Source organism: Taeniopygia guttata, chromosome 6 (assembly GCF_048771995.1).
Source record: "Taeniopygia guttata chromosome 6, bTaeGut7.mat, whole genome shotgun sequence".
Lineage (NCBI taxonomy): Eukaryota > Metazoa > Chordata > Aves > Passeriformes > Estrildidae > Taeniopygia > Taeniopygia guttata.
The window spans coordinates 24,341,464-24,353,539 of NC_133031.1; the positions used below are offsets into that span (position 1 = coordinate 24,341,464).

Sequence of the window (12,076 nt, forward strand, 5' to 3'; positions counted from 1 at the left end):
GTGTAAAGTAAGGACACCAACTGCTCACCTCCTTTATCAGAGGACTGTCATTTGGCTGTCAGCTTCTTGACCATGTGTGTTCTCCCAAATGGTGTTGTGAAAGTTTTTAGAATAAACTCTCACCTATTTAAGTGAGAAATGCGAGCATGGCGCCCACCCTCTCCTGAGCACTCTATAGCTCATTTTTTTCTATTTCCTGATTAACAAGCAGGACCCTGCTCTAGCAAAGGTGTGTCGGACTACTGCGCACACACCATCCACATGTACATACCCGACTTTGCACGTCCACAGCTGTAGCTGCAGCTCGGGAATGAGCCAGATCGTCAGTGTGCTTGTGCACAAGCCAGAATCCGCGATCGGAGAGCTCCCAAACTCACCCATTGGCAGATTCCAGCTGCCTTCAAGGGCCCTACAGACACCGAGAGCGCACGGGGAGGGCACAGGTGCCTCGAGCAGTGGCGGGGGTGTGAAGGCAGCAGTAAGAGCCCCGCTGTGCTCCCGGGCCCGCCGGGTGCGGAGCTCCCGCTCCCGCTCCCCCGGAGCCGCTCCGCGTTCCCGCCACCGCCGCGCGCCGCCGCCGCCCCGCCCACCGCGGCGCCCCGCGCTGCCGCTAGGGGGCGCTCCCGACCCGCAGCGAGGGGCGGGGCAGAGGCGCGGCCGCCCTCCGGACCGCGAGCTGCCATTGGTCAGGCCTCCTGTCACTCAACACCGCCCTTGCAGCGGGGCCCCACCTCCTTCGCGCGAAGCCCCGCGCAGCGCCGCCATTGGCGGAGCCGGTCTGTCACTCACGCGGCCCGGCAGTAGGCCCCGCCCCTCCTCCCGCGGCCCCACGCAGCCGCTTGGGCCGGGCCGGGCCGGGCCGGGAGCGCCTGGCGGGAGCGGAGCGGGTTCGGCACCGAGCGGGACGGGCCGGGACCAGCCGCCTCCGGGACATGGAGGGCGTGCGGCCGGGCGGGGGGCCCCCCGCCGGTGGGCCGGGGTCCGGCTCGGGGTCCGGGTCCTTCCCGTCGCTGTTCCCGCCGGGGTTGCACGGTATCTACGGCGAGTGCCGCCGCCTCTATCCCGACCAGCCCAACCCGCTCCAGGTCACCGCCATCCTCAAGTACTGGTGAGGCGGCCTGGATGGGGCCGGGGTCTTGCGTGGAGCCGGGGGGAGTCGTGGGGCGCCGTGGGGCCGGCGCCTTGTGTGGGATAGGAGAGGGTTGGGAGAAGCACTGGGGCTGGGGCCGTCGCACGGTGTAAGCTGGAGGGGCTGGGGAGGGTTGTGGCAAGGGCAGGGACTGGGGGTTGCGTTCTGTGTCCGGGGTGAGATGCGGGAGTTTTGGGGACATGCAGCGGGTCTGCGGATGGGGAGATTGGGGGGTGCAGTTGGTTGCCTCGGTGTGTGTTTGGAGGGGGCTCCTGGGGAGAATGTGCTGGCGATAGGAGAAGGGTCTGGAGAGTTGTGCACTGAGGACAGGAGAGTGTGTTGGGGTTTCTGGGGTGATTTGGAGGGTCCACGACTGGGGGGTTGCTGATGAAGGCCCCATCTGGGGCAGATCCTATGAAAAGGGCGTGCGTGTTACCCAGTGGAGGTGTTCCCGCAGGAGGTGAGGGAGGGTCTGGAGTTTCGCCCCCGGTCAGGAGTGCCGGGCTCTGTCTTCTGGCCAGGGGCCTGGGCTCGAGTGCGGCGGCACGGACCGGAGCGAACCCGCTGTTGCAGCCTGCAGGCCGGGCACATCCCTGTGTACCCATACAGCCCACGGGGCACTGCCAGCTTCTCTTGTCACTGCCAGCTTCTCTTGGCCTTACGTAGCCATGTGTTATCACAGACTGTGAATCTGCTGTTCAGTGTCTCTGCTGACACAGTGTCTGACACCAGGAACAGCAGTTGTTTATGTGGGAGAGTGGCATGAAGGAAGTTCTTGGATGTTTAGCTATCAAGATAAGTGTCTAGTGTCTAATCCTGTGTGAAGAGGAGTTCCCTTTGCTTTTTGCTTAGCTGGATTGCTTAGCTACTCAGCCCCTTCTTCTGGGGCTAAGGAACATGATCAAGTCACCCCTGAATGTTTTCTTTATGTCACATTGGCCGGTTCCTACCTTAGTACTTGAAAAAAAAAAACTAGTAAATGCTCAACTTCTTTATTTACAGCTCATTTCAACCTGTATGTCTTTATCTAGTTAGAGTCCTGAGCAACAGCAGAATAACATCCTCCCTGTATGCTGCTCTGACAGACAAAGCTATTGCTGTTTTTGTCCACAGAAGTGTTGTTTTTCAAGTGATTCTAGCAAGAAGTTTGTTAGCCCTTATTGCCTAAGGGAGTATTGTATTAAAATGACACAGTGGGCTAAGATATTGCAAATCTGAGACGTCAAAATAGAAATAATTTCTTAGTCATCTGTGCATATCAGTACTTTGGTGGTGGTCTGATCAATCTGTTTTTACACCTATGTCTAATCTTAGATACTCATTAAGTGTTTCCAGTCACATTAGCACTTCTCTTCTATCAACAGCTTAAAACATACTGACTATATTGACATAAGATTTTTGGAGGCTGAGGGAAATTTAGGTCTATAGTGAAGAATGGCAAAGGCCCTTGTTTGGGAAGAAACCTTGTTGCTTAAGGGATTGATTAGGGTTTTGCTGCAGTTGGAGCTCAGACACTAAAAGAATTGTTGTTGGCAGTGATGGCAGGTTGCAAGTAAGAAGTAATGTGAAGGCCTGTTTATCCTGGCATTTTCCACTTAGTGGTTCCTCCAGCTGTTGGCTCAGCCAGCAGTGAGAGCTGAGAGCTTCTCTTGTAGAGGTGAGCTTCCTACCGCTGTCCTGTGCAGGAAATGCTTGTGTGAGGTAAAGCCTCCATGGACGCCAGAAGTTCTTTCTCTCCTGTTGTTGGGTGAAACTTGGAGCTTGGTCTTGTTAAGTTCTCTTAAGTAAAACGACTCCTGCCACAACTCTCTGCTAATCTGTCCTACTCTGCCTGGGCTGCCAGCTATTAGCTGGTTTATATTAGAAGAGGAAATGGCTGAATGAAATTCTCTGCCTTAGGAGAAATATTGTATCACTAATCAGCTTTTAATTATATGTATCAGTTTCTCTGCGGTTAACAGCGATTTGGTTTTTTTTGTTCAGGGAGCTGAAGTTGTAGTCTTTGGCCTGCAGATCAGAGCAGATCCTGACTGTGGAACGTTTGAGAATCTGCAGTAACTCCATGCCTGTTGCATAAAGGGCTTTAGCCATGTGGATTATTTAATGGAACCAGTCTTTTAAAATGCTATTTGCATACCTTGGGAGAAGTTTTGGGATCCAATCAGAACTTCTTGGAAGAGTTTCTGTCTATTTTTGTGAAGGCCATGCACCAAGATGGAGTTTGTCTGTTGATATCGAATATCCACTTTTATTGTAAAATGTGGTAGAGTATCTCAAATTTAAATATCTTGTTGCATAGAATTGCTGGTGAAAAAAATCAAATTTATTCTTTTTTTTTGTGATGGGTTTTGAAATAAGTATAATTTGGGCTTGACTACTGGGTTTTTATCACCTGTCTTAAATTTAGGCCATACTCACAAAAACCTGTGCAGTGAGCTGTGGTCCGCAGCCTTTTGGGAATCACACTATTTCTGAAAGGTTGTCAAAAGGTAGCTGTGAAGAGCAATGCTATTGTCAGCTGCTGGGAAGTGACTACAGACAATACACTAAGGACTTTTCTAGCTGAATGAATTAGGAGTGAAGTTTTCCAATGATTTTCCATTGTGGGTCTCTTTCCTCTCTGCGTTTTGTGTTTCACCTTCCACACAAACTTCGGAGTGCTCTTAACATCAGTCAAAAGAAGATTCTTGGTGCAGATGCAAATACATGGTTTCCCCTGAGGCGGTCCTTCCTGCTCCTGAATGAGCTCCATGAATAGAGAATGTAACAAATTTGTACTGTACCTCTGGCTTTGAAGTTGGGCTCTTCCTAATAAAATCCTCCAACGCTTCCAGCTCTTTGTGTGAGTGCATGTACTGATATGTAGATTGTGATACAAGGTCGAACCCTGCCGCGGCGGCGTGGGCGGGAGGATGTACCACAGCAGCGCCGACATAGAGCAGTGAAACCTGCCACCGAAACTGGATAAATATCTGTGCTGACTAACCTTTGGTGAGTGTTATTGCCATGGCTGTGTTACTGTGTGCTGCAGGTAGCTGGCTGAAAGCTCTTCCTGGATACTTGTGCAGTTGCGGTGGTTTTGGGATAGATGTATGGCTTGGATATGTTTTTCAAAATTTAATTAGTCACTGCTGCAGGCTTTTAGTCTACATCTCTTCCAAGCCTGCTACACTTCTCAGTGAGTAAAGATGGTGTGACTGGATCGTTGAGCAACATGTGAACCAGTTGGTAGTGAACTCTGGGCAGGACTGAACTCAGCTCCTCCAGTCCTCCTGGTGCCACATTGCTGTGGCCACCTCTTGGGTAGTGTGGTGCTGCAGGTTTCCAGAGAAGTTTGGCCTTTGGAGACAAACACAGGATTGCTGGCAGGAGTGAGGGAGAGAGGTGTCTGGCTTGCCTGGTGCTGTCCTAGGCAGGACTTGCTATCTGCATCAGACCTGACCAGTATGTCTGAGTAGCCCTAGGGAAATTCATTGAATAGTCCCTGTCCTGAAAAGGGCAGTGTAGAGGTTTCTCTTGTTGTCAGTATCAGAGTGCCTGTGTCAGCAGTGTTCCAGCATTGATTGTTTGACTTCTAAAGTGTTATTAAACCTAGTCTGGAAGCACGTTTTCTTCATGTAGGAGGTGCTGGTTGCTTAGCAGTATTCTCTTCATTGCAAAGTCCACGCAACTGCCCTGAGCACTGACTAACCTCTCATGCTGGTCAGTGCATGAACCTTCCTCACTGCGGAGTCCTCCCAGTCCAGTAATAATTGTGTGTGGCTGCTGGTGGTCACTGCTGCTCCTCAAGAGTAAGTGACCATCCTGGCTGGAATTGCTTCCATCTGACTGCTTCCATCATGGATCACTGGAGGGCTGAGCACTGGCCAGGACATAGGTGCCGGGCTCTGAACAGAGGCACATGGATTGGTGCTTATGGTAGAGACCTCAGCCTCCAGTGTGACCTGATGCCAGTGAAAGGGAACAAGTGAGAAAAGTGTGTCAGAGGGGACTTGTTTTTTCCTGAGTGTTTCAAACTATTGCTAGACTTTAAAAGTGTTTTTTTCGGGTGTCTACTGAAGATCAAACTCAGCTCCATCCTGGGGTCTGACACACTCTCCCCATGTTTGCTCACCAATTTGCCTTTTATGTCATGAAGATCCACTTGTCATATGAGGAGGCTGCATTGTTTTGATGCAGCCTTTGGCAATGGACACCTGTGCCACTACGGAGGGTGAGCTGCTCCTCCCCTCTGTCCTACCCCAGTATCCTGGGCTGCATCTTTGACTGACCTGCTGGAGAAACTGCAATCGGTCTCAGTCACCAGGATGGCCTTGTGTGACTTAAGAGGGGGAAGCTGTCCTACGTAAAGTCAGTCATGTTAGACAAGTGCTTTGGTTTCTCGCCGGTGGCAGTAGGAGCAAGGCAGCACTCCTGTGGAGAAGTCTTTTAGTACACCAAGCTGATATGCTGTTTTATACAGACTTGATAAGACTGGGCAATAGGAGGAGGGCAGAGAATATAGAATAGTATCTCATTGTCACTAGGGCTGGATCCATCTGTCCAGCTACGGAAACTGTGTATGATGATACACAAACCCCCAGGACAAGTGAAGAAAGCACAGCCATGCCCTGCAACCTGCAGATGATTGTGTCAGGGTCTAAACAGACAATAGACATGAGAGGAATTGATGTGTAGAATTATTTGTTCCAATGGGGAACAAATGATTCTACACATGAAAGTGAATGGGGTTGTATGAGTTTGGATTTTCTTGTTTGGAGGAGCTGAGAGTTTTACTTGAAGACACAAAGGCACAAAGTGGTTAAACAGCTGCTCAGATGTGCCATAACTGCTTATTGTAGGTGTTCTGTGATTGACAGGGAAAACAGCAAAACAGTCCAGCATGTTCCTTCCTTCAGCAGGGAGTTGTCCTGTCTTAGCTCAGACAGAGGTGATGCAAGTGGCAGGAGGATGTGCTCTGCTCTCTGCTGGCACACAGCCTCAATTCCTTGTGCCTTGTAGCAGGAAGGGTGGCTGCAGGCTTTGGGGGTTGCTTTGTACCATAACCTGCCTGTACTGTGTTGACTTTTGAGTTATGTTCTTTTAAGGAAGCCATTCTAATGCTGATGTAGAGGGTACAGTGCTGCCTTTTACTCATTCTTGTTTAATGCAAGTGGTGTATTTTTAGAAGTTTTGCTGCTAGTTTTACTGAATCAGTGTTTTTCTCCTCCACTTTTGGAACTATTTTGTCTGTGTTGAGAAGTATGGATTACTCTGAGTAGCATCGCTTTTTTTGAGGTATGTGACTCTGGACTGAATTAAGAGTTTGCAATTCAGATACAGCCATTTCTCTTTTACTAGAACAGTTTTTCAATTTTCTTTGTGTTTTTTGGAAGCTTTATTATGATTTTTATGCTTTAACATTAAAAACAGAGGTTTTTATGCTTTAACATTAAAAACATTTTTAGCATGTTGCACACATGTACTTTGTTTTCCTGTGCTCAAAGCTTTCTGGACTTAACCTTTCTCCTCAATTTTTTTTTTTTAGAGGTAATTTGAATGTTCTAATTTTTTGTTTTAAACCAGGTCTTTGTACAACCGCTTCTAGCACCTGGGGAGAGTTACCCTTTGTCTTGAGTGAACTAACTTACGCAAGAATTTTTCTGTTTTTTCTGCAGGTTGGGAGGGCCTGACCCTCTGGACTATGTTAGCATGTACAGAAACCTGGGAAACCCAGCACTGAATGTTCCTGAGCACTGGCACTACGTCAGCTTCGGGTTAAGTGACTTGTATGGAGACAACAGAGTACATGAGTAAGTGTCATTAATGTTCTGTAGCTGTGCGTTGTTTTGTGTTGCATTTTGGGGGGTGTAGGTAAAACCCTGTCCTGCTGCTCATATTATTTGAACAGCTGGTTTTCTGCTGAGAACACCCTAGCCCTTGGTCTCAAAAAATGATGACATATGCCTGTTCTTGCATGTAGAAGACATTCTATGTTCCCCTCTGCAGGCTTTGAATGCCGTATATTTCCTTTCAGTGTTGAGTGGGTTTTTGTTTAAATTTCTTTCAGCTTGTTGGGAAATTTTCTTTTAACTGTCTGTCTTGTTGTGTTTTTCACACTCTGTAATCTGCTATGGTGGTACGCTTAAATCCTGACCCCTCCCTGTGCATGTTAAATGCCTTCCTCTGGAAAACTGCTGTAAGGGCATTTTTGCTGTTGCTGGCACAGCAGTGTTACTGTCAGCAGACTGCCACTCCAGTGGCTGCTGTATAAAGTGCCAATTTGTGTAACAGAAGCCTAAAACTCTTAATTGTTTGACTGTCTTTTCTCTAGTAATTAAATTATTATCTTAGGTTGTTGGTATGAATGGTTTCTAGCAGGAACTTTGGATTAGACCAAGCAGGCAGCATGAGCTAACCCTATTCTTATCTTTCGTTAGCTGACCCTACTGCTTAACTCCAGCTAAAGTGAGAAACAGCAGCCAAGACATTGTGATTTTGGGGCTGTGAAAGTGGCCTTTTAACCAGCCAGAAATGGCACAATGTTTCTGCTGTTGCTGTTTACTGAAACTATCTTTGCACCATGTTACAGTTGCGGATAAATGTCCTTGATGAATGGTGTAGCAAAGGCTTCATTTTGTTCACACAAGCTTTCCTCCTTTTGTTTGTCTTGGTTAAGATTCAGCCACCAGGTTTTTTTCCATCAAAGTGCTTCTCTTGCAACAGCAGCAGTTGGGCAGTTTCTTTAACTTTACCTTCCTCAAGGCAGTTTCTCCTGTTTTTTTTCTCCTTGTGTTTGTGATTACAGAACTGTTTTTCAGAAAACAAGTCTGGAGTTTATGCAGGACCCTAATGTCACAGGGATCTGCCTGAGATGTTTAACCAACATGTCTACTAACAACAAACCCCAGTCGATAGTTGCAGGGGCAGAGGAAAAGTAGGGCAAGTGAAAGAAATTGAGTTTAAGGCTTCATTCCCTCACAAGAGATCTTAGCATGTACATGTAGACATTCACATGGTGCTTTTGTTTATAGATCAGATGTGTTTCCCTTTTCTCTGTGTGGCTGGAATAGTATCCTCAGCTCCACAGTACTGTGTCCTTGTGTCACTTGCCCTAAGATGTTCAGCTGTCTGCAGTCTGTCATCTTTAATTTGACCTCATTCTTGGGGCTACAAAGCTTAATAGTATTTGTTCTGTTGGGTAGGTTGGTTCTACCTTGTCTGCAAAAGTCTTAATATACAATTATGCATGTGGTAGAGCTGACAAGACCTACCCATCTCCTCAACACTTAATGTGAAGTTACCAGCTGGTACATAAGCACTGTAGACTGGCTGAGAAAAGATTTTCAAAGGATCTGAGCACTCACCAGCAGTTCTCACTCCCAAGAGCAATTGCTGTTTGCTAAAACTGCTATGGAAATTTGATGGCTGTGGGAATTGCATGTCACCAGCCCAGCCCTGGGTGCACACTGTAGGAATGTGGTGGATTTTCCTATGCACTCAGGAAGTTCTTGTTCTCTGACAGGGAATTTAATAAAGCTTTATTTAAGAAAATGTCTTTTTTTTTTTTTTTTTGCTTGAAGGGCTTTAGGATTCTGCTGTTCCAGGTAAAATGTGCTGTTGTAGAATGGTTGGCAGGAGCATGGGGTTGTAGGGTAGTTGTTTAAATCTTCGGTATATTTTATTTAAAACCAGTGTGGCATTGTGCTCAATTCCCCTGGCCTCTGGAGACGAGAAAGGGTTTGTTTGAGGGGTTTTTTTTTTTTTTTTGGTTTTTTTTTTTTTTTTTTTTTTTTTTGTTTTTTTTTTTTTTTGTTTCCCAGCTGTCTACAAAGAGTGCAGAGCTGGATCTGTTTGTGACAGCAAGGTTCCTACAACAGGGATGTGCTTCCATAACCTCACTGTCCTTCATACTTTAGAAGGGGAAAGATAGAACACTGCCAAAGGTCTTTTTAATTGTCCTGTTTGGGTAAGGCGTAGCTTACTTCTTGTGGACCTCTCATGGTAATACAGTACAGTCTAGAACAATTATAAAGCAGTATTAAATGAAAAGGACTTTTTGATTTTTTTTTGAGTGAACTAACACTAAATTGGAGCCCCCTGTATTTTTATTTATAATGGAATAGCAAACAGATGTAGCAAATAATGTGAAAATGTTGACTTTAATTTATATTTTTTAATAAGAACCTGAAAAGTCTGAAGTAGAGGTCTCCCAGTGCCTCCTTGTTGACAGATTTATTTTCAGTTAAAGCAGCACTGTTTCCTGCTTTGCTTACGTATCAGCTACACTCTGCTTACAGAATCAGTCTGGTTTTAAGAATCTGTAGAATAAGATGGGAGAAATCTAAGAATTTCAAACAAGGAAACCTTTTTTGTTTAAAACCCCTCAGTGTTTCATGGTATAATGGCAACCATGACACCAGCTGTGCTGGGCTGATAGCTCTGAAAATCCTAAATCATGATGTCATGACAGCATTAGGCCTTTCAGTGGGATTTCATGCCAAGCTGCTTGCATGGAAATAAGTCTCTCCAGTTGAGAATGTTGCACAACTTGAGTGGCAGCAGAAATCCTTCCAGGATGTTTTTGCAAGTTATATTCTGTTTTTAGCTTTTTCTATCTTCTTTCTAATTAAAACAAATGTGTAACTTCTTGAATCTATTCTGCAGGGTTAAAGTAGGGCCTTTTTTATTCAGACTGTTCTTGTATTCTGAGGAGGTTCTGCACTGCAGTGGTGAGTGTGTTCAGCCTGCTGGCAGGAAGCATGAGGCCCGTGCAGTTATGGGAGAGGAGATGCTAAGTCCTGCACTCTTCTCCACCCCTTGCTGGCAGCAACTGCCCACAGCAATGCCAGCAGCAAGGAACATGTCCCTGTACGTCTGCACAAAGCCAGTGCCTCAGCTGGCAGCTGCAGGTTCGTGCTCTGATGCAAGGCCGTCAGTGAGGTCAAGGGACAGGTGCCTGATCATTCCTGCAGATCACAAGCATTATGGTGACTTCTTCCTTGGTGGTGAACAGGTGCACGAGGAAGGCAGCATCAGCAGGTGTAGCTGGACTCAGACGCCATCAGTGGCAATGCCAGCTTCAGCTGAGTGCTGCCTTTGCAGCAGCCCTCAGGAGTCTCTGACCCAGGAGGTGATGGGCAGAAACTGATGCATAGGAAGTTCCACCTGCAGATGAGGAAGAACCTAATTACTGTGTGGGTGACCATGCACAGATTGTCTAGAGAGGCTGTGGAAATACTAAAGAACTGTCTGGACACAATTCTGTGCCATGTGCTCTGTGATTACATGAGCAGGAAGGTTGGGCTAGATGACACACTATGATCCCTTTCAACTTCACCCATTCTGTGATTCTGTTACTGTGGTGCCACAGTGTTTGCCAGCCCGGACTGTGCTGGCACAGGTTTGCAAGGCTGTCCAGGGACTAAGAGGGAAAGTGTATTTTTCCCAGACTGGCTTCTGACTTCAGTTTGTTCTAATGCCAAGGTTGAATCTCCACTTAACTGTTCTGTAGTTCGAGTGCTCATTCGTAACACTTTAAAGAAGTGCATAGAAAGTGAAAACCATGATGCAATAGAATTCCTGAACACCTTGAATAGTCTTATTTGTATTAAAATTGCAGGGTTGTAATTCAGAGCTGAAATAGAAAGTAAAGCTTAAATTATGGATAGATTGAGATAAGATTTTTATTTGTGGTCTTCCCACATCCTGCAAAGTGACATGCCAACTGTGTTTTGATGTTTACTACATCAGCTTCATACTGACAAGGGTAGTGGGGTTTGGGGTTTTTTGGTTTTGGTTTTTTTCCTGGCCCCTAGCCAGGAGCCGAAGTGCAGCATCCCATTTGCATAAAACCGAAGAGATTACAGCTGCCTTCATCTCTATTACAGATGCAGGGTACCACCCGCTGAGACAACAGGTTCCAACTTGCTGTGGTCCTTTTGATTTGTGCTGCTTTCCATTTGGATCAGGAGGGAGCGGTGCATGCCGGGATAACGTGTTGTCTCTGTGGGTGGTGCCTCCCTATTAAAGGTGAGGGTAAGCATGAGCCTTTCAAGATCTTCAGTCCAGCTTGTGTTCTGCTTGCTTGTATAGATCCTCTGAATGACCTTAACTTGTAAAAGGGCAAGGATGCTTGTTAGAGTTGGGAGGAAGAAAAAAGAGCGCAAAAGTGGATCAGGTAACCAATACAAGGCTTGCAGAGGGGTGGGTGTTTTCTTGAAGGCTTTTTCTGAGTATAAAAGGAGTTTGAAAAGAGTATTTAGAAAATAGCCTGGAAGTTGGAACGAGTGCTCTCTTTCTTTTGAGTGCATGCTGGCTTCTCCTTTGAACCTGCATGAATATAGGATGGAGTGGTGCTGACAGCTATCACTTTAGTGGCCTCTTAGTTCTGTAGCCTTTCATAAATTTAAAAGCTCACTGCCCTCAGCTTGCCAGCCTTTAGCCTTATATTTTGCTATTTAATGGGTCCCTAAGTGCTTTATAAACCACATGCCTAAAGCACTGCTGAAATACTACACCAAACTCCAAGGTAACTGAATTATTTTTAAATGGTGGAGAGTGACTCTGTCCCTCTTTGTTTTCATGATAAAATAGAGGGCCTTTTGGAAGATGGTAAATTAGAGAGAGGTGGTAGATCCATATTTCAGCTAAGATTTGTAAAGTTCATCTTGTCTACCTTGAGAGGTTGCTAGAGGTAGAGCATCTGCCCCAGCTAAAGGGAATTACATGGAAGAGAAGATCAGTGAGCATCAGTTTGGGAAAGCAGTACAAGAGGCAGGACTTTGAGGAGAGAGGGTCCAAGGTGGGCACCATACTCTGGACTTCCTTTTTCTTCCCAGGTCTTGTTTACCTATCAAAGACTGACCCTAAATGTAATGCTTATTTTTTCATTTGGTTTTCTGTCTGAGGCAGAAGGGAGAGAGGAAGGTTCATGGCAGAGTGCAAAGGGAGATGCCATAGAATTAG

At 46.5% G+C, this 12,076-nt stretch overlaps 1 protein-coding gene across 2 annotated transcripts in view; it reads left to right on the top strand.

The window, feature by feature from the left end:
• The first annotated feature begins 785 nt into the window (after positions 1 to 785).
• The window catches only part of SUFU (SUFU negative regulator of hedgehog signaling), an 89,356-nt gene continuing 78,065 nt past the window's right edge, over positions 786 to 12,076 (top strand). The window contains exons 1-2 of one of the 2 annotated variants that reach the window (XM_030276312.4): positions 786 to 1,108; positions 6,787 to 6,921. In XM_030276312.4, the coding sequence (XP_030132172.1) occupies positions 933 to 1,108; positions 6,787 to 6,921 (311 nt within the window). In that variant the 5' untranslated portion in view covers positions 786 to 932. The remainder of the gene's footprint in view (positions 1,109 to 6,786; positions 6,922 to 12,076) is intronic. The other variant, XM_030276313.4, reaches the window with a different exon arrangement.